This window comes from Andrographis paniculata, unplaced genomic scaffold, assembly GCF_009805555.1.
Source record: "Andrographis paniculata isolate CXL003 unplaced genomic scaffold, ASM980555v1 Contig86END, whole genome shotgun sequence".
Lineage (NCBI taxonomy): Eukaryota > Viridiplantae > Streptophyta > Magnoliopsida > Lamiales > Acanthaceae > Andrographis > Andrographis paniculata.
In genome coordinates, this window is record NW_026137624.1 from 3,252,111 (window position 1) to 3,275,029 (window position 22,919).

Here is a 22,919-nt window from a genome sequence, read left to right on the forward strand (position 1 = left end):
ATGGGGAATTACGCTTCCTGCACATTGCCTGGTCCGGTGAGCAAAAGCTTCGTCAGAGCCACCAAGGTCATTTTACCCTCCGGCGAGGTGCGCCGCCTGCACGAGCCGACCAAGGCGGCGGAGCTCATGCTAGACTCGCCGACCTTCTTCCTCGTCGACGCCAGGTCGCTGCGGATCGGAAAAAGGTTCGCCGCCCTGAGCGCCGACGACGACCTCGAGATCGGCGCTGTCTACGTTTTCTTTCCGATGAAACGGCTCAACGCCGCCGCGACGGAGGCGGACGTCGCGGCGATCCTCACGGCGGCGGCCGCCAGGAGAGTCTCGCGAGTTCTGCCGGAAAACGAAGAGGAATTGGCTGCGCCGGAGATGGATTTGGATGATTTGTCGGCGCTGGAATTGAAGCACAGAGTGTCGACTTGCAGATCCAAGAAGCCGTTGCTGGAGACCATTGTAGAAGAACCTCTCAGCTTCAGATGATCATCGTCAGTAATCTAACGGTTCAGGATTAGCCACGTGTTTAGAATGCACTTTCGTGAAACTGGTGAAGTCAATTATTAATAATTTTCCTTTTTTTGTTAAGTTCGGATTTATTGGATGAAAGAAATTTATCGTGTCCGTGTAGTCTGAAGATTATATATATAAAAGATACAATGTGATTGAATATCATTCAAATAAATTTCTTTTATACACATCTAATTTTTTTTTTTTTTTTTCTAGATTATTTTATCATATTATGGGTTTATTTATATTTTTTGATTTGTACTCAGAATTCAGATTTTTTGGGCAAATATAAAGAGGGTCGGTCAAAAAAATTAGATATGCATCCTCAAAATATTCCAAAAAGTCTTTTGGGTATGATGTCTTGTATCGAACAAATTAGTGATGAAAAAGTTGATAAATTGTAATATGACAATAATGAAAGGAAACTTGAATTAGAGTGCTAGAAACATAAATAAAAATTTAAAGAAAGTATGAAATATAAAGAGAGAATTGATGAAAATAGAGAATAATCGAAATGTGAACAAAATAGAGAAAATTTGAAAAAATGATTTGTTTTTTTTTTTTTTTGTGTCTGTTCGGGGCTTTTGATTGCTCCCATTTAGTTTCTTGTTTTTTTTTCGTTAATTATCATCGGTATGTTTCATTTATTCTTCACATAACTTTCATAATTGATCCCTCAAATTATTCTTTTTATAATATTCACACATCCAATTTCCTTTTTTTTTCTCCGATTACCTTGAATTTGTTGGAAATTTTGATTGTTCGAAGCCTAATCCAACAATTTTATCGATAGATAAAATCAATTGACCAACTCTTTAGTCTGATCCATCGGATTGACCCAATCATCGCAAACCCTTTACCCAAACTCAAACTCAGGCCTAAGCCCAATTAGTCTAACCCAATTAGTATGTTAGTTTTGTTAGATTAGAATTTGGGAAATTTCTAAAAAGAAAAAAAAGAGAGAAAAAAATGGTTTTGTTAGCCCGGTTCATCGGATCGGCCAAATAATTTATTTGCATCTTCATTTTTTTTTTCTTTAAAAATATCCCCTAAATCCGCTCCAAAATCACAACTCTCGTATGATGATAACCCTTCCGGTGATTCCTCTCTAATTTTGAGGATTCTCCAATTCTTATACAAAGTCATTCAGCTATCCTAATTTTGGGCACACCTCATTTTCTTTCTACCTACAAGTCTTTCCCTCTTTGTTGGGAACAATTCATGGTTAAAACGCCTTGAAAGCTATAAATAGAGATGAGAAGAAAAATTAGTCGAAAATGGATGTTTAACCATACTCCGAGCCAGTCCAACTGTCTTGTAGTAGTCTCACCACGCAAAGCAACCTCGAAACTCTCAAAATAGGTTTGGTAGCTGATCTTTACCTTTTCGGATCACTAAGGCACTAATTCTTGTCATTATAGGATGAATTTCATATGTCATATTAATTTACTCTAAAGGATTTTGTGCTTCAAGAGGAGAGATTGTCCTTTGGATTGAAATGTTGGATTATCTTCAAAAAAATCCATGCCATAAAATTTAGAGGCCGTAGGAATAATTGAACGACTGTGGATTTGTTGGAACATTATTTACTGACTCATTACAAACACTTTTACTTTCTCCAACTACCCCCATTACAAAATCTTGACTTGTAGTCTTTTCATCAACATATGAGATCCTTAGTTCCAACTAAAAAAAAAATCATGAGGACAACAAAAAAAAAGAAAAAAAAAAGATGGTTACTTCTCTTGCAATGTCACTCAAGGAATGTCGCCGACTCAATTAAAGATTTGATGGATTGATGGTAGAATCTCGACGAGCTTGTTTCTAATAAACATCATTTGTACTACTTCTCTTTTTGGTGGAATTTTTTGCCTGCTTTGAGGAATCAATATTGAAAATATTTGAATTTTCTTTCTTATTTTCGGGAACACCTGGGATAAGCAATGACATCTTTCAAGCTTTATCCAATGACTTGGTTTGATCGGCAGTTTTTTGTACCGGCAGAATATACTCATCAGGGAAAGATCCACAAACTTGAGTCCACCACCTGTTGTAGACCTCGGAACAAATACTCCTTAGAGCCATAAGAATGCATGGATGTACAACTCGGTTGAATAATTCAAATAAGTCCTTTGTTGCCAATATTGATAACTTTCCTCAAAAGTGCAATAACGGTTTTTTTTTTTTCAAAAGAATACTATGAATCTCTTGGAAAAAACCAATTTGAAAACATAAACAGTGGGGACAATACGGCTTCAAAAAACATCAAAATTCATCCTACAAAGTCAGAAACTAAGAGCAAATAGAGATGAAATATTCTTGCTCGTAGTTTTATGTTTTCCGTCATCGAAAAACTGCACGTCGAAATCTTTAGTGTCCAAGGTGAAAGTTCATAGAAAGTAATTGTCATGAAAAATTTTCCAAAATGAAACATCCGCTCTATATGCACAAGCTCTTATGGCTCCAAAATATTTTACATCTTCGGACCGTGAATTTTCCTTCAAAACAACGAAGTGAGTCTAGAAATATTTACCAATCCATCTAGTCAAAAAATGGAGAGGAAATATTGTCTGAACTTTTTCGAAATTGGATAAATTTTCAATCATGTTTAGCACTTTTTAATTACTCTTAAAAATTGGGATGGACAAACTTACCGAAAATCACGACACTGGGATGTTCGTCATCTTGAATGTTGAAGGGCGTATTAAACCTATGTCTTCAAGCGAAAGTACAAAGATGCAGAGCCAACAAGCAAGTAGCGCTATGAGAAAAGTCTTTTCAAAGTATTCACGTATGAGTTTGAGAACGAGAATAACGAGTAGATTATTTTCCATGACGGATTTAAAGATGCTCGTCTTTGACAATCATTTTGCACAAAAAAGAAATCCAGTCGGTTGCGATGACTTCTCACCGACCTTTGTCACGGATGTGAAGAATATGGTAGGTCTACAATAGGTATCTGCACAAATAAGGGATAAGTTTTCTATCTTTTTTATTTTCGTATAGGTTCTTTGCGCTTGGAATCACCTCGTCATATGAAGAGCCAAGTATGGGGATGCCTGCTAAAGATGCTAAATTGAAAAGAGAGATCAATACTTCAACGGAGACGATCAAGAGAGTATTGGTGCTTGGATACCATGCCTCACAAGCCCCTTTGATGAAATCCGAAAAATAGTCGTACAAAAATAAAAAAACATGAATTTTGTCATAAATGCATTATCACTTTAACAAACACTCGCATTGATCCAACACGTCCTCAACCCATTCCTAATAGCTAGCTATATATATGAGAAATTGCCATCAAAGAAGGGTAGACCATCTCAAATGCACACCCCCTGTATGCTTCAGCACCCCAAGTTCGGAAGGAAAAAAGTGTCATTTGACATATGTTGGTGGAGGGAAGATCGTAAAATATATTCTCCACCAGTGACGTCCCGGGACCACGTCTTCGGAACATTTGTAACCTCTAAGCGATGGTGAATAGATGCACATTCTATGAGAAATTGGTGGACCGATAAACAGGTTGCCTTGTCCAGTAGTGGGTTTCACACTCAAGAATCGCTAACTCGTCATTATCAGAGGAAAATGAGATATCTTTGAAAAAAAAACCATTTTACCTACACAAAAGAAAAACAAAGGTCAAGATGATAAACAAACAAAAATGGAAAAAGAAGCATAAGAAAAAGAGAAGAAACCTACGCAATAATATGGAGAAGTCAAGCTACGAAATTTTGAGAATAATAAAAAAAATCCTCCCATGATGAGAGGGTTTACATAATGTCCAAAATTTGAGCTATATGGAAAAAAATATATAAGGATGGGAAAAAAAATAAAAAATAAAAAAAGAAAGAAAGAAGGAAATAATAAAAGAAAAAATTGAAGAAAAAAAATAGAGAAATAAAAAAGGAAGAATAAAAAAGTAAGAAAAGCTTAAGATGCCCTTTCTATATTAATGAAGTAATTATGTTGCTTCTGTTTTGACAACTAAAACCATATAAGCTTTGTTTTCTGATTGCAGTAACTTCTGCAGAAGAAATTTGAAATTTGTGGGGAATGTTAGTTGAGTTGTTTGCGTAGAAGAACAAAAGGGCTACAAAGGTTGGCTGAATATGGAACTTTGTAATTGCATCGAGCCGTTGTGGCCGGCGGACGAGTTGCTGATGAAGTACCAGCACATATCGGATTTCTTCATTGTTTTGGCTTACTTATTGATCCCTTTGGAGTTAATTTACTTTGTAAGAAGTTTGTAGTTTTTTCTTATAAATGAGTTCTTGTTCAGTTGGTGCATTCATTGTCCTCTGTGGCGCAACCCATTTAATTAATTTATTGATATTTTCGATGCACACAAATATTGTTACAGTTGTCATGACTACTGCCAAGATTTTGATTGTCGTAGTATCTTGTGCAACAACTCTTATGCTGGTACATATTATTCTCGATTTATTAAGTGTAAAAATAAAGGAGTTTTCTTGAGAAATAAGGCTGCCGAGCTGGATAGAGAAGTAGAATTGAATTGTACACCAAAAGAGACTGGTAGGCATGTAAGAATGTTGACACATAAAATCAGGAGCACTCTCGATAGATGCACCATTCTAGAAACTACCCTTGTTGAACTCAGGAGAACGTTAAGCTTAGAAGAGTGTGTGTTCTAAATGCCAACAAGGACTGGATTGGAGCTGCAACTTTCCTACACTTTTGCCACCCAAATCTAGTTGAATTCACTGTACCTATACAATTTCCTGTAATCAATCAAGTTTTTTTTTTTTTTTTTTTTCCAGTACTAGCCATATGGTAAAATTTCTCCAAATACACTTGTTTCCCGACTTCGACCCACTGGAAAGTACATGCTAGGGGAGGTCATTGTTGTTCGTGTGCCGCTTCTGCATCTCTCTAATTTTCAGATTTTGATTGGCCCAAACTCTCAACTAAATATTATGCATTTATGGTTTTGATACTCCCTTCAGACAATACAAGATAGTGGCACATACATGAGCTAGTATTGGTTGAAGTGGTGGCAGATCAGGTAGTTGTTTCTCTTTCACATGCTGAAATTCTGGATGATTAAATGAGGGCAAAGGATCTCCCCATGGAACAAAATATTTCTCTTGATCTAGCCAGATGAAAGGCAGAAACAACCGTTCGTGCTAGTAATGATTTATTGGTTGTCATGAATCATGAAATGAGAACCCCAATGCATGCAATAATTGCTTTGTTGTCATTATTACAAGAAACTTATATGATGCAAGAGCAACGTATTATGGTTGAGACCATACTTAAAAACAGCAACCTTTTGGCAACTTTTATCAACTATTACATTGATAAAATCCATAGCTTCTATGAAGAACCTATATGTCAAATTGAGTTTGTTTCCCGATTTACCAAAGTACGCCATTGGTGATGAAAAACCGGCTAATTCAAATTCTTCTCAATATTATTGGAAAGTTGTAAAGTTCACCAGAGAAGGCGGTGCCTCAATAACTGTTCATGTCACAAAGGCAAACTCTTTGAGAGATCTTTGAGCCCTTAATTTTTTTCAATACTGAGTGATAATCACTTATATTTATGCGAAGTGGTAAGACTTAATGGTGTAGGAATCAACCCGCCTGATATTACAAAGCTATTTTGTAAAATTTGTGCATAGCTAATCGCTCGCTACAAAACTTTCCGGTGGGAGTGGTCTTGTGTTGGGTATAATAAAAAGAATGTGCAAAAATATAATTCCCTGATTGTTAGAGTATCACATGAGTATTAATAAATCAAAAAAAATATAAAGACACGACGTTTTATGTGGAAAACCTCTCCAATACAAAAAGGAAAAACTACGAGGCTCTTTAGCCTACAAAAATTTCCCCTATCATTGAAAATAGACTACAAAATTTCTGAAATCACAATCCGAGACATGGCCTAAACAATCTGAAGTCACTAAAACCTCGATTTCACAAAAACAATGAAAAACCAAACAAAACAAGGCCGAAAAACCTATCCTATTACTATATTTTTATCTAAAAATTGGACCCTTGAAAATCGATCTCCAATATAATAAATTAAGATATAGATGTTCCAAATTTTGCTTAAATTTTCATGATATTGGACAATGTTTACTATGTCAATCGATCAAAATTTCAAACCTATACAATGAGAAAGACTGTTGCAAGAACTGCTCTGTTCCGTCTCTATATTTCTACGTATGTGGCTGCTGCTACTTTGATTTTCTCCAAAAAATTTAATTAGGTCATAATCATTAATTAGCCCCCATAACATTTTAAATTTAGTCTTTAATTCACATTGTTGGGAGCTCAAACCCATCAAATCTCTCTCTCTCGACTATGCGGAGGAACTTATCATCCTGACAAGTGAGCAACAAACTTTAAACTTTTATTTTGGCACACACTTAGTAATAATATCAGTTGCATCATCATATGTAATTAGTTTTTCATCTAACACATCCCGTGACCAATGATATCGCATGTCAATATGTTTTGACTTTGAGTGAAAAGTATGATATTTTCTAAGATGAATAACATTTTGATTATTACAAAATATTTTATACCAATCTTAAGAGTAGCCAAGCTCCAATATAAATTTCTTCAACTAAAACATTTCTTTGTATGCTTCAGTAGCTTTAATGAATTCAGCTTCAGTGGTTGACAATGCAATGTATTTCTACAATCTCAATTGTCAAGAAACTACCTTCCCCCCTTCAAAGATGATCACATGCCTTAAAGTATACTTGCGAGTGTCAATATCTCCAGCCATATCAAAATCAATAAAACCATAAAGAAGTAAATTGTCATTACCGAAACAAATCTTTAAGTATGAGGTAACGCGAAGATATCTCAAAATCTACTTTACACCGTTCCAATATTCTTTTCCATATGAAACCTCTAAAGGACTTTTTAAATATATTTCTTCTGTGATGACCAAATTCTTTCAGCGTTTCTATCTCGTAGAATATTTATACCCAAAATTTAATTTCTTGTTCCTAAATCCTTCATAGCAAATGACTTGCTCAAATCTTATTTTAAATTGCTAATTTTGCAACATTCTAACCAACAATAAACATTTCTTCGACATATAGAAACAATAGAATAAAGTCATTATTCAATAACCTTTGCACAAATACGTAGTGATCAAATGTAATCTTTCGGTAACCATATTGTTGCATAACTTATCAAATTTCTTATACAATTTCCAAGGAGCTTGCTTTAAGTTGTACAAGTTTTTCTTCAACTTGCAAACATAATTCTTTTTACCTTGCACTTGAAACCCTTCTGGTTGCTCTATATAAAACTCTTCATTCAAATCACCATAAAGGAAGGTTGCCTTTACGTCCATTTATTTGATCTCCAAGTTGAGACTGGTTGCCATTGCTTGTACATATCGAATGGAGGACAATTTAAACATTGGAGAAAATATTTGATCAAAGTCAATTTCATTTTTCTAACTAAAAGCTTTAATAACAAATCTAGTTTTATACTTTGGTTTTGAAGAACCATTTTTCTGTTTCAGTCTATAGACCCACCTATTCTTCAAGGCTTTTTTCTCATCCGAATATTTTACCAACTTGAATGTTTGATTTTTGTATAGATATTTCATCTCATCCTCCATGGCATGCCACTAAATCTCTTTTTTCTGCATGCTCCATGGCTTCATCAAAACATTCAGATTCTCTCTCTTTAGTCTAAAGTACATACTCTTTATTTTTCTGAGTGAAGTTTGTTGCGAATCACTTACAAAACGATTAAAATAATTATAACCAACATCAATAACCCCTCGGGCATAATCATCATGATCATATCATCATTACCTCTCATAGTTGATCGTGTTATTGAGACAATCTCAACAATTACGGAGTGATCCTGAGAATGAGAATCTTCCTTTATGTCATCAATTGTCTCATTCTCTAAGAACACAACATCATGAATGTTAAACTTATCAAGCACTTGATTGCTTTTTGGAATGATCATCAATAAATGTCACAAAATAAAAAACACCACTGAAACTATGTACCTTCAAAGGACCAAAGACTTCTAAATACACCAAGTCTAACAAATTCTGCATTAGAAGAGATTGATTGGTCTTAAAAGACATTCAATGTTGCTTCACTAAAAAAAAGTATGGACATTTTTCCAAATATGCATTATTAAAACCAGAAACAACGTTTCTTTTTACCAGAGTTTTGAGACCTTTTGCACTAATATAGCTTAACCTTATATGTCATAACTCCGTTAAATTCAGCTTCTCCACCAAATTCATATCATCATTTTAGATTGAAGCTTGCATGGAATATAGATTTGATTTCAATTTCTTACCCCAAGCAATCAACAGAGATCCTTTGCTTAATTTCCACATACCATCACAAAAAGAATTTCCAAAACTATCTTCATCAAGTCTTCCAATAGAAATTAAATTCATACGAATATCCAAGACATGTCTAATATTCTTAAGTCGCAACATAAAACTATTTTCTATCCTCAAACAAATATCTTTAGTACTCACAACCTGAGATATATCATTGTTATCAATTTTCAACGAACCGTACTTACCATAAGTGTAAGTAATAAAAAATTCATTCTATAAGTGACATGGACTGCACCACTGGTGTCAAAACCCAACAAACATCTAAACAGACAGTGTTTATGTTGTATTCATCACAACAATGAGATCATCATTCGCTGTTGTGGCAACACAATTAGTATTCTCAGACTTTCCAACACCACCATTCAAATTGTCATTCTTCCACTTGAAACGATATTTTTGAATATAACCTCTTTCATGAAAATAATGGATTCAACATTCTAATAGAGAGATTTGGATTTGCTCATTTTTCTGCTCTTGTCAGTATTTCTATTTTTATGTCTCCCATTATGCTCTGCAAATAGAAATTCAGTTTTTTAGGATGATAAACTTTAAGTTTTTATTCTCATTTTCTTATTAATAATCATACTTTTTGCATAATCCAGAGTCATCACACCATCATGAGGAGAATTAGCGTGTGAAACGTGAAATGTCTCCCATGAATCAAACAATGTATTTAGCCCTAATCCAAGAATATCATCATCAAATTTTACTCCAATAATTGACAGTTGATCTGATAATCCCGAAAACTCATTCACATGGTCAGGAATAAGAACATTTTCATTGTAGATCAGATGCATCAACTGTCTGAGTAAATATAATTTGTTATTGCCCGTCTTGGAAGTATAAAGTTTTCAAGATTATCCCGCATTGGCATCCATCTCATTAGCAATGAGATTTAACACATTGTCATAAATCCGCCAACAAATAAAACCACACACTTGAAGATGATCAAATTTCCAGGCTTCATTAGTCTTCGAATCAGGTTTCAAAGTAGCAAATACGGGAAAATACAAACTTTTCACAAATAATAAATTCTTTAGCTTATCCTACCACTTATGATAGTTCATCACATTCAAAGAAATCATCCTACTAGTATTAATCTCCATAATTCTAACAATCGACGATGCTTTGACACCATTTTGTTGGGAATAATAAAAATAATATACAAAAATATAATTCCCTAATTTTTATAATATATCATGATTATTAATAAATAAAGAGAAATATAACGACACGCCGATTTATGTGGTAAACTTCTCCAATACAAAGAGAAAAAACCACGAAGCTCTTCAGCCCACAAAAAATTCCATTATCACCAAAAAATAGACTACAAACTTCCAAAATTACAATTTAAGATATGACGCAAACAATAAAAATTCAACAAAATCTCGATCTCAACAAAACAATGAAAAACTGAACAAAATAGAGCAAAAAACACCTATCTCGTTTCCAAAATCTTATCTAAAAATCGGACCATCGAAAATTAATATTCACCGTACAAAATTAAGATGTAGATGTCCACTATCTACAGCAAACATTTTACTCCAATATGACAATATTTACTATGTCGATTGATCAAAACTTCAAAAGGAGAAAGACTGTTAGGCGGACTGCTCTGTTCTGTCTCTGTATTTTAGCATGTATGCCTGCTGCTACTATGATTTTCTTCAAAAAAGTTAATTAGGTCATAATCATCAATTAGTCCCAATTACCTTTTAAATTTGGATATTTAATTATGTAGTTGGGAGCCCAAACCCAATAATTTGGTCTTGCAATTTGTAAATGACCTGTAAATCTTATTGGATGGGAGATTTGGATTGAAAATGAAAATCATCGCCGGAGTTCTACGGCTATATTTATTGTTAAACTCATAATTCCCGGTAAGTCAAATGAGTCAAAGCTTGCATTCGTCCATAAAGGTCCGGGTAATCTTGTTAAGACAAATCTTCCTGGGTTGAAATTTGTGGTTTTGGATGAAAACAACGTTGGTTGTATAGTAAAAAAGGGTCTTCTTTCGCACCTCGGATGTGATATATTAGCAGTTTCTTAGGGTGTCGAGTGTGTCCGAGCAGTCACCCACGAGCACGGAGTTGTGTTCCTTAATGTAAGCATCCCCGACGTCGATACTTTTGATAATGTTGTACGTATACGCCAGAAATTCTAGAAACGGGACAAGTCCATAATCATGGCCCTAACATGGAACACTGACATGGCAATAAAATATTACTACTTGAGGTTGGGTATGGATGCAATGATACTAAAACAGGTTTCATTGGATTAAATGAGAAGCATTCTATCTGATATATTCGAGCACGGATTTCTAGCACAATCTCAATAAACCGAAACCGAAATCAAAATCTAAAGATGGAGGAGTGTCTGTCTGCCGACAATAAGGTGAATAATAATCTCTGCAGTATAGTATGCATTTAGATCAAAATTATATAATTTCGAGGGGGAGATTGATGACGATACACACAAATACATACATATTTATATTTTCATGGTTTGATTTCATTACAAGTACTAGTGAAGTACGAGGAAATTTAACACTGGTAGGAAAGTATTTGTTTAGTTAAGCTTTTTATCTGTTAAGATAGAGACAAAGGGGGAGAGAGTAAGAGAGGTGTTTAAATGCAACTTTCTTGTAATGATATTGAGAAATTAAATTAAAAAAACCCTTATTTAATCAAATATATCATGAAAAATAAAGAAAAAAAATGCAAAAAAAAAAAGGGGCAAAACAATAGATGCAAACCAAAATAATAAGAATAATAATAATAATAATAATAATAATAATAATAATAATAATAATAATAACTGAAATATTTCAAGACTTATATTCCTCACATTTGAAATACTTTTAGGCAAAATTGCTCATATCTTTCCTGTGATTTCGAAATTCAACGTGAAATCTCTTTATACTTTTAAAAATTGCATGACACCCCTTTATATTTTAAAAAGCGTTGCATGAAACCCACCACCATGAAAACTTCCTTGTGTGATGAGAAAATAATTTCATATCTATATGTTTTGCATGGTAGGGGATTTCATTCAATATTTTTTAAATTATAAAGGGTGTCATGCAATTTTTTAAAGTATAGTGAGGGTTTACATTGAGTTTCAAAATAACACGGAGTTTTCATACAACTTTTTTTAAAGTATAAGGGAGCGCCATACCATTTTCAAAATAAATGGAGGATTTATACTAATTTTCAAAACCATAAAGAGTTAGTTATGTGACAAGTCTAGAAAGACATTTCCTACCCATCATATATATATACATATATATATATATAGCGACAAGTGAAATGGAATTTTCTGTATCTTTCTTTTTTTTTTTTTCTATAAAAAAAATATGAAACTTATCTAAATTATCTATAATACATATATTTTTACCTTTTTTTTTTCACAAAGTGTTATTTATTTATTTATTTATTTATAAATTTGCATGTGGTCCTGGCAACCATGGATTGCCGATTAATATAAACGACTAGCTATAATTAATTGATTAAATCTAACCCTCTACAATTTATCATTTTTAGATTTAATATATAATATTTGTTTGGTGTGCACCAACTTTTTATTTTAATTATTTTATATTTTTTAAAAAAATATATCTATATACCTTCTTTGTTTCAATTGAATGAGACATTTTGGAGTTTATAGTAAATTAAAAATAATTTCTTATTAGTTAGTATAAGTGTAAAAGTTTTTGACATTTTTGCTTTTTTTACTTTATGTATTACTATGTGCTTCTGAAAAAAATATTTTTCAGCCTAAAAAATTGTTTTTGTTTTTAGACAGAAACTAATGTAAATATATACAAAGTGTTTTTTTATAAACAGAAGCCAAAATAGCTGTCAAAAGTCAATTAAAACCTGGCCTAAGAGTAGTCACAGTGGCCAAATGCCTACAATTGCTTGTATATGAAAGCCTTTTATTGTAAATGGAGGTTTATGCTCTCCCCTGCTATGATGTTTTATGTACAGTGGCTTTCTTTAAGATGGTAAAAATGTGTGGCAGCAGAACCAAAGCCGGGTGCAGACGAGGACAAAAAAGAAGCCATCAAATTTACTATAATATCACAAGAGCTACATGTACTAATTTTTTTTAATGGAAAGACACATCACATCCATGTCATTCCATGGAAGTTTTTTTTGGTAAAAGTCATTGTATAAATGTCTATAAACCCCTCTATCCAACGTGTCAAAGGAAGATTTTGAAGGGCAATCACAAATCGCTCTAAACCGTGTATACGAATACGACTGTGTTTCTAGAAACGCGTTTGTGTTGTTAAAATAAAATAGTGTGGGAGATATACACGCCCATATAATAGGCGGTGTATGAGAAATACGGCGGTATTAATATTACACAGTTTTTTCATAGGTTATGTTCTTTTTAAAATGCAAATTGGTTGAACACGGGAGACAAAAACGTTCAAATCTCCTATGTTCTAAACAAAACTTCACATCGGTTTTCTCCTCCAGTGGAATCCAAGAACCCTAACAACAAAATTATATTTTACACAGTATATAATTTCAATTCATTCTCAAATCCTTACCTTGGTTCTCTCATTCGGAAGAATCCCTTCCTCTAATAGTAAGCACAAATTTTATGAAATTAATACAAAAAACTAAAGTATATTATCTCATTAGATGTCAAAAACTCGATTCCATTTTTATGATGTGTTTGGTTACATTTATATGCAAAATCATTCTCTACTATTTAAACATGAGAAAACTCAAGTTTGTACACGATGGCATATCTCACAAGTAATAGTCTCCTGGTATTAAAAAACAAGAGAAGATCAAGAAGATGTTTTTGTCGTAGCAGCCAAACAAGCATCTTTAGGTTTTTTGTATGTTTATAAATTGCTTGGCATTCGATATATTTATTATAGATTTCAATGACCATTAGATTTATTTATTTTGTCATCTCAGTTTTTTGATACTTCACAATTTTCTTTTCTTTTCATAATATAATATAATTCTCATCATTAGGTTGTTTGCAAATTTTCACATTTAATATAACTTTTTGTAATATTGACCTTGTTGTGTGTTGCTTTAAACCATCAAATAGCCAAAAGTCTTAATGGGAGCTATTTTCAACACTTACACATCGTTTCGTGGTTTTGACGTTATGATGTCCCACTGTCCCTCATTGAAGTGGAAATGACCGTATAAAATAGATAAATAAATAAAAATCACTTCACAATGTATATATTTACACGAGTTTTTACGTTAGAAATAGAGTATATATATATGAACGAGAAATTCTATCATAATCATTTCATACACATTATACCATCATAATCATTTCATATACATTTTACGAAAAATATTTACCAAGAATTTTTATCTCTATGGAGTATATTTTCACTTTGTTCTTTAACTTTTTTGTGTTTTTAGTCAAAAGTTGTTTTTTTTAATGAAACAAAAGTAAAGGTTTACTTGCATCATTAAAAGCTGCTATTGAATTTTCTATTTATATATAATGTATATGTATATATGGTATGAGCTTGGGTTTTGGGTTTACATCTTGAAAGCAAACTCCCATAAAATTGAAAATTAAATTGGGAGTTGAATAGATGATCGAAAAGTTGAAGAAAAGAATGAAGAAAAGGGATGTTTGCAGAAAACAAGATTGATGCTGAGGGGTTTGGTTTCTTGTGCTGCAGAAATTCCCACCACATTGATTCTTGTAAACTTTCTTTCCCCAATATTCATTCCTCTCTATTTTATTCTTCATTTCTTCAATCTAAAATTGTTTTCTAATTGCAATGCCTTGAAAAACAAGTAGCTTTTTCCCTATGGATTTACATGAAAAAAAAAAATATATGTTTTATTTAAACCCTCTTTGTTCTTGTATATAAATATGTCTCTAAGCATCAGATTTCTTGTTTCCTTCATCTTTAATCTTTCTTTAGGATGAAAACTAATTTTCCAAATCTTGATTGTTAAAACATCCAAGAGTCGATCTCTCTATGTTTTAAGTTGGATGTATTTTGGACATTGGCAGTTTTCTTGATCTCTTCCATATTTGTCAAGAAAGTTTTCAATAGGTGTGTTTGTTTGGGGGTTTGGATTTTGGATTGGGATTTGAATAGTAAAAATTTTGAATTTGAATAGTTGTATGATGTGATATAAATAGGGTTTGATGTGATGTTTTGAATGTAAAATTGATTTTTAGTATAATATAAAAAATAAAAAATAGGTGTTTGATGTGATATTTTTGAGGGAAAAAAATTGGATGAATAGTAAAAATCCTTCAAAATCCTTCAAACAAACAAGTGAAATTTCTTGATAAGATTCAGTGTTGGTACGTGTGTTTTCCTGTTCTCATTATTTCTGCATTTCATCAAAATCAAGAGATGGGTTCTTTAGAATATATTTAATTTCATTTTATTTTGGGGGCTAGTATGATCATTTTTTATTTTTTTTTAAATTTGTGATTGTTGTCATGTAGATTGGCAAATCCATCCTTGCCTAAAAACAATCCCAAGTGAAAAGGATCGATTTGATTTTCTCACGTGTATCGATCATTTCAAATTTGCGCAATGCCTAGTGATTACCTAAATAGTATGGATAGAAATGAAGCATCATCAGCCGAATGTCGAATTTGCCACGAGGAAGACAAAGACTCGAATATGGAGACGCCTTGTTCTTGTCGGGGGAGTTTGAAGGTTCGCAAACATTCATCCCATTAAGCTTAGCATTTCAACACTATTTAGTCTGTGTAAACAATCATTCAACTAAATAACAAAATGTCGAAACCAAACACATAAAAATAGACATTTAGAAGATGAGATACTTAGCCATGGCTATGACAAAAATGTGTCTTCTCTTGTTGGTTAGTACTCTCACCGAACTTGCCTGCAAAGGTGGTGCAACGAGAAAGGCGACACTATTTGCGAAATATGCCGTCAGGTACAATGCTAGACATTCCTCATATAAATGCATTTAGAGCTTACAATAGCAATGCTGAGAACGATTTTTGCACCGTCACATTGATCCGAGGCTGCAGCAATTCAAGCCCGGCTATACAGCACCGCCTCCTTTGATCAACTACGGCCACATCGCCAGGTGCTCGCATAGACCTCGTTTCCTGATCACAACATTATAATGGAAATTTTAAAAAAAAAATTGATCTCTAATGAGTATGGTAGAAAAAAAGATCGTAGGTTCATAGACTCACCGTGCCATTTATTCGTACCCTTTTTTCTTGTCAAGTGCTTACTATTGTTAACTCTTACTGTATAAATCTACACAGGGGTGATTGGGAGTTTTCGAGAGTTGAGCTGAATAACAATCACCTGATACCAACTATTGCTTCGGATGAGAACTTCATGGAACCCAACTTTGAGGAGTATCCAATGCTCACTTCTGGAAGCCTCGTCTGCTGCAGGGCTGTTACTATTATTGTATGAGCTCTACGTCTCTCTGACTGTTATCTTCACTTTAAAAGATGAAGCTGATCGGTTACTTTATCCAACTCAGTTTGTAGTTCTTCTGGTTTTGCGGCACACACTTCCCTTTGTTATGTACAGTCCCGGTGAATACTCAGTTTCTTGGTTGATGGTGAGGTTATCCATTCTCTTATGTCCATGTGTGTTTAGCGTTTACCTGATTAAAGAAACTGTATTTTGTGCTGCAGTTGGTGATGCTGCAAACAGTTGCAATCCTTGCGCCAATCTACATTATGGCAAAAGCCTACGCTATTCTACAACACAGGCAAAACCAACGTGTGAGTGAGTTCAAAGTAAAAGCACGGTTATAAAGAATGTGAAAGAACTGTGATTTATGGAGTCTCTTCTCTATGTGTGTCTGCAGGGGTCGTCACCTTCGCATACTTTGGATGAAGAGCGTGAACTATGGCAACATGAATCAGCTCTCTTACATGTTCCATGATGGATGCACAGCGTGCTTCTTTGATTCCAATCCGGCAATTGAACAACATGCCATCTGAGGAATAAAACCTGTGATGTGCAAAAACTCTGACTGTAAGAAGATTTGGCTGATGAAAAAAGACAGGAATTTCTAAATCAAATTAGGTATTGCATTGTAAATACTGAACAAGGTAGTTTAATCAGCCACAGGGCAAATTTCGATCATAAATTCTAAATCATTCCATTGCCAAACCACAAATTTCATGTTGTGAAAACAGCTATGATATTGCATATACAGGATTCCACCATAAATATTGGCAGTAAGATTTCCAATTTCAAGATACCAGCATTGATCATAAAAAATACATCTGACATTTACGCAATTATGATTCCATCAACAATAAGCAATAACTCGATTTCCAGAATTGGCAATCCAAATATTCGTCACTGTATTGCCAGACTGTATAAAATTCTCATAATAAATTCCTTAGCTACAAAGTTCAATAGAACCAATAAATTTAAAGTAGAACCAATAAATTTGAAGTAGAGATGAATAAATATAGGATATAAATGAAAAGATAACAAGAAGTCAAGAACAAGTTTCGAACATGAAATCCTAACAAAAGGTTAAATCACAAACAATAGGCTATATTCCTCCGCAAACAATTGGAAGCCATGAACCAATAGAATCACTCTAAAGATCGGAATTTAAAATCTAAGTCTAAAACTCTCTAACTCTAGAAAAATATAAAAGTGAAATTTGATTAAAAATTAAATTTTCTCATTACAATTATAAACAAGAACCTTTTATAGAAGTCCTTAATATAAAAAATATAAGAAAATAACTAATAAAAGGATATATCTAAATTTGGAAATTTGCTAAAAATAAACTTATAATAAAAAGAAATATATAATAATGTTAGAAGTAATATCAAGTAAGGGCTAAGTGGCTCCAAACATCTTTCTTAAATTAATTCTTCATGTATACGTTTCAGGTCAATACAGTGACGAATATTTGAAACTAACAAGCTCGGCTGCAAGTAATAGGTCCCACGGGCATTTCAATTCTTTGAGCTTGGATGTCCACATCAACATCCCAAACGGAATCAACCACAATCCAACCAATTAAAAACAATCACCAACACTAAGAGTATCTGCAATAAAGAGGAAAACCCTAACACTTACAAGCAAAACTGGTGCGGGAAGAGCAATTTCTCTCATACAGCAACTGCGTGACTTGGAGCTTGATATTTTTGCCCGCAACTATCTTTAAATTATAAGGAAAAGGTAAAAGAAATTGGCAATACAAAATATGCTACGAAATTTAGGTAGATCTGGCTCTATAGTTCAGCCAACTAGACCTATACAACTAAAGAAAAGATTCTTTGTCAAATATAATAGATACTGTTTTTTATAATAACACATATAGCCAACTATTCTTCTTCTAAAATGAATCGACAACATTACAAGCATCTCCAACACAAGTTTCTTATTAAGCTTATATCAACATGAAGGCCCAACTGAAACCAGAGTGGAAAGTGCAAAATTCTTGCAGCATTGTTTACATAAACGATGTAGAGACATATGACAGGAAATTTATGAGTCATAAAGAGATCGAAACAGGAGAGGGAAAAAATTTTTCAATTTGTACATTGAAGCATGTTCATACAGTCAATTATCAGTCATCATATGAAGCATGAGGAGACGAGGTACATCCAGGATCAAAGGGATCTTCTGACCCACAACAATGCCAGTACTGCAAAATCTTTCCAGAGTTAGGGGTGTCCATTGTTCCACCTGTATATACACTCTCAAACTTCCTCTTAGTTTCTCCTGAGCGAGATGAAAAATGGAACACACATCAGTCATCAATGCCTCCGAAAAGAAAATATTACAAACAAACCATCCTGCCTAAAGCGGTAGAGATATTTACCATTAAAGAGAAATGAACCTCTTCTGTGCATCTATGCTAAATTTAAGTTTATTCGCGTTTGTAAACAACAGCACATCAATGTACTTGAGAAGCAAAGCTAAGAGATCATTCAATTAGAATTCTAATCATCTCACCGGCAGAGTTCTAGAAGAGCACTTTTCGGTGGACAAACTCAGCACAAAAGATGCATAAAACACACAAAACATCAACGTCCGAGAGACAGACGGGATGAACTTACCGCCGAAATGAGCGGTGTGGTAACGGCAAGCGCGGGGATGATTGAGCAAAGGATCGAACTGAGCTTTGCAGTTCCTGCAAGTCCTCAATGTCTGAGGCCCGTTTCCCGAACACCGGACTGATATCTTCACTCCGCCGCGATTTCCCACAGAATTCGGTCGACATAGACAATGATTTTGAAGAATGGCTCCATAATCCCGACATATCCATGAAGAATCGAAGACTGAAATGGATGAATTTCTGAGTAATGCCTGCGCTGCCATTAGGGTGGTCTGTAGAAACCCAATTTGGGGGCAAATGAATTTGGGGGTTTTAAAATTTATTGTTCGATAACGGGTGGGCCCTCGTGATATTCTCAAAACTGCATGCCCTTGTGATAAATATCATTAGAAAACAAAGGATCGATTTGAAAATCTGAATTCATCCCCAATCCCAAATTGAGGAAGGAGAACCCTATAAATTAACGCAGATAACAGTCGGCAAGAAAATCAATGGCGAGGTTTTCTGTTGGTGGGGACGAAGAAGATGGAAATGAGGATAGTTCCAACAACGATAGACGGTTGCCTAAACGACTCCGGACCGGCGCCGCCGGTGCTCCCATCGTTTACACTGCGAAAAGGTCCAACGCTTCCTCATCGAACCCTGCCGGCCTCGTTGCGGCCTCCAACTTGGTCAATCCAGCGCCGCCCTGCACGGTTGCTGCGGCAGAGGAACCGAGACCGGAGGAACAGGCTCCGGTAGAGGAACTGTCGGAAGACGAAAGCGAAGAGGAATCGGAGTCTTCGCTGGCCGATTCGTCGGAGGAAGAATCGGAGGAAGAATACGAGGAAGAAGAGGAAGAAGCGGATCAGGCGAGTCCGAGGAGCGGAGATGAGGTGTCGCCGTCCCCGGAGGCGATATTGAGTTCAGCTCCGCCTGATGCAAATGGTCCGGCTCGTGAGGAGGCGGCGCGTGGTGCAAATGCGCAGGCGGCGGGCGTGGGCGTGGGGGTGTTGGTGACCCTGACGGATCCGGATGTGCTGGATTGCCCTATTTGTCTAGAACCTCTCAGCTCACCCATTTATCAGGTCCTTGTGTTTTCTTCCTTCATCACTTTTTCTTCAATTCTTGAAAGATTCTTTACAATTAATTCAACGGAGATTTTTTCACGCATTTGCATTTATTATTAGAAGATATTTTGGATGCTTTCGCTTCAGCAATGAGTGTGTTCTTATGGCTCCTACTTTTGGAATGATTGGGACATGGTAATTTTCCACCATGGATTTGGGAATTGATAGTGTAGTCCTTCCTCTTCCTGTGGTGATCTCAGTTATAGTATATATACTTTTTCAATAATGGCCCCAGAAAATTGGATCTTATCACCATTCACTTAAAAGTTTAGCTGATAATTAATGAGATGATATTTCTTGTATCATCAAGACTGATAAGCAGTTTCAAGGTTGTTTAATAGTAACTTGCAATTTTCCCAGAAAATGGGTTAATGTCATATATATATGTATGTATATATATGGATATTTGCATTGCAGTATCCTCTTACAAGATATTTGAATCTTTTTTAGGTATCACTCCAGTTTATGCTGTTTTAGTATTAGATTTCAGAAGTATGCAATAATTCCTGGAAGAATCTTTTAAATTGAGGACATGAGGGTTTGTCCTTCTGAGTTTGCATATTCAATCTTTTATTTTTCTTAAAAAGCATCACATACATGATACTACTATTTTAACCTAAAAAAATAGCAAAACCGAAAGCCCAAAACACAAAAGAACACACTTAGTTGAATGCTAATAAAAATTTTAAAACATATATATATATATATATATATATTGAAACAAATATTACAATACAAGATGAATCAAACTAAACATGGGGGAAGAGTGGAGGACTAGAGGAATAGAGGAATGGTGAAAGAAACAGGAGAAGAAGAAAACATAGGAAAGTAAGCAGGAAGATGACTTTAAGGCTAAAAATGTCAAGTTGTTTGGAAATTTAAAAATAACAGTAACAAGAATTGAAACAAAAAAACAACTAAAAGCTCATGGTGCAAGCTGTTGTGCCATTGAAAAGGCGCACCTTGCCGTTATAATGGTGCAATGGTCCCTCCTCCATTGTGCCCCTTTTGCAACTAACTGAGAAAGACACAGGTATTTCCATTTTGTGTCATCTATTCAAGAACTGAAATAAAAGCTCTTCAATTAGCTGATGCTATCTATGGCTTTGCCCATGAACTAATAAGGAATATGTTTGCAAATAAATGTGAATTTTTTGGCATTATAACAGCATGTTATTTAATAGGTTGAAAGTATATGTTTTGAAATATAATCACCACTCTTCATTTAAAAATAAATAAATAAATAATAAAAAGTTGTACCTTTCGATTTCTCCCTTTGGAACCGGTGCCATTGTCTGTTGATTTACATTATTGAGATACATGTTGAATATCAGGCTTTGTTGGAGGTGTTTATGCAACTTGGTTATTTATGGAGGCTACTATTAGGTTCGATGATAACTCTGATTTAGGTATATAAGCTGTTATAGTTTGCCACCTAGAGGAAACTCTTCGGGTTTTTTGTGGATTTGGATTTTTAAGTTTGGATTTTTGAATAGTAAAAAATTGAATTTGAATAGTCGTTTGATGTAATATAAATAGATGTCGATGTGATGTTTTGAATGTAAATAAATTTACAGGATAATATAAAAAAGAAAAATAATTGTTTGATTTGATATTTTTTTTTGAGAAAAATCAAAATCTGAATAATAAAATTCTGTGGCAAAACCCACGAAAGAACCCAACCTTCATGAGTTTGTCTGGAATCAAAGTAGTGTTACTCTGCATCAATTGCTTCACTTTTATACATAAAGCATTTCCTAATTATCGGATTATATTCTTGTTTGGCAATCTTGTGAAAGAGTTCATTTGGTATACTTCTCTCGGTTTTGATGCAGTGTGAGAACGGGCACATAGCATGCGCATCATGCTGCATCAAGATGAGGAACAAATGCGCGAGTTGCTGCTGGCCAATCGGGTACAACAGATGCAGGGCCATGGAGAAGGTTCTCGAAACGGTGCGAGTCTCATGCCGGTACGCGGGCCACGGATGCGCAGCCTCATTAAACTACAGCAAGAAACTCGATCACGAGAAGACATGCACATACACCCCGTGCTCATGCCCGTACCTCGGCTGCGCCTATTTCGGTTCTTCCAAATGCCTCTACTCGCACTTCACAACAGACCACCCGAGATCCTCCAAGCCCTTCAGGTTCAACTCTTCCATCCATGTTATATTAACCAGCAATCAGAAACAGGTCTTCCTCCAAGAAAAGCACGAGCAGACATTGTTTGTCCTCAGGCGCTCCATCGAGCATTTTGGAAGTTCCGTCACTGTTGTGTGCATTGCCCCGGTTTCATCGAGCCCGCAGTTTACCTACAGCCTTACGGCTAGAGACGGGGTGGGGTCTATCCAGCTGAAAACGGCAGCGGAAACCACCCCGTGCTGGGCTCCTGGTCAGCGTCCGAAAAGATATGCCGTCATCCCAAAGGAATTTCTAAATGGCGCCGGCGACCTCGTTTTGGAACTAACTGTTTGGAGGGACGCGAATCAGAATCATAATCAGAATCAGAACCAGAATCAGTAGAACTCGGTATGATGATTCTTCGATCTTTTTTCTTTTTTCTTTTTTCTTTTTTTTACCACTGTGTTTCGATTCTTCTAACCTGTTTCATCTATGGCGACTGTGCATTCAGTGTTCTTTATCTTGGCCTTTAGATTGTTTGTTTTATATTAGAATGTATAATAATTATAGATTGAGGGAGGAACATTGTTTATTCAGATCTGTGATTTGGTGTAATTGCTTAATCATCTTTGTCTCATTTATGTAGGAAGAGGATATGTGTTTTTATTTTATTTTTATTTGTGATGTGCGTCTAGTGTAAAACAAATTTGATAGTGTTTGATATAGGCTCAATTTTAGACCATCTGCAATAAAAGGTATCTCTCCATCTA

The 22,919-nt window shown here is 34.8% G+C and overlaps 3 protein-coding genes and 1 pseudogene across 3 annotated transcripts; 3 read left to right on the plus strand and 1 right to left on the minus strand.

The window, feature by feature from the left end:
* LOC127242032 (uncharacterized) lies at positions 1-477 on the plus strand. Its single transcript, XM_051261366.1, has one exon. It carries the CDS (start codon positions 1-3, stop codon positions 475-477), a length of 477 nt encoding a protein of 158 aa, XP_051117323.1.
* A 4,133-nt stretch (positions 478-4,610) lies between these two features.
* Positions 4,611-6,020, plus strand: LOC127242034 (ethylene receptor 1-like; annotated as a pseudogene).
* A 10,035-nt stretch (positions 6,021-16,055) lies between these two features.
* LOC127242452 (uncharacterized) lies at positions 16,056-19,348 on the minus strand. Its single transcript, XM_051261999.1, has 4 exons — positions 18,919-19,348; positions 17,933-18,580; positions 16,702-16,837; positions 16,056-16,581 (listed from the first exon to the last, which is right to left on the minus strand). Exons 1-2 carry the CDS (start codon positions 19,178-19,180, stop codon positions 18,426-18,428), a joined length of 417 nt encoding a protein of 138 aa, XP_051117956.1. The 5' UTR covers positions 19,181-19,348; the 3' UTR covers positions 16,056-16,581; positions 16,702-16,837; positions 17,933-18,425.
* Positions 19,349-19,357: 9 nt separating this feature from the next.
* LOC127242451 (putative E3 ubiquitin-protein ligase SINA-like 6) lies at positions 19,358-22,919 on the plus strand. The gene is made up of 2 exons (XM_051261998.1): positions 19,358-19,984; positions 21,862-22,919. Exons 1-2 carry the CDS (start codon positions 19,409-19,411, stop codon positions 22,549-22,551), a joined length of 1,266 nt encoding a protein of 421 aa, XP_051117955.1. The 5' UTR covers positions 19,358-19,408; the 3' UTR covers positions 22,552-22,919.

Bases quoted from the DNA above. Each gene is read 5' to 3' on its own strand.
- LOC127242032 (XM_051261366.1), top strand. From the start codon at position 1: ATGGGGAATTACGCTTCCTGCACATTGCCTGGTCCGGTGAGCAAAAGC.
- LOC127242452 (XM_051261999.1), bottom strand. From the start codon at position 19,180: ATGGCAGCGCAGGCATTACTCAGAAATTCATCCATTTCAGTCTTCGAT. The intron at 18,581-18,918 runs GTAAGTTCATCC...CATCTCGCTCAG, and splicing joins CCACACCGCTCATTTCGGCG to GAGAAACTAAGAGGAAGTTT.
- LOC127242451 (XM_051261998.1), top strand. From the start codon at position 19,409: ATGGCGAGGTTTTCTGTTGGTGGGGACGAAGAAGATGGAAATGAGGAT. The intron at 19,985-21,861 runs GTCCTTGTGTTT...GTTTTGATGCAG, and splicing joins TCAGCTCACCCATTTATCAG to TGTGAGAACGGGCACATAGC.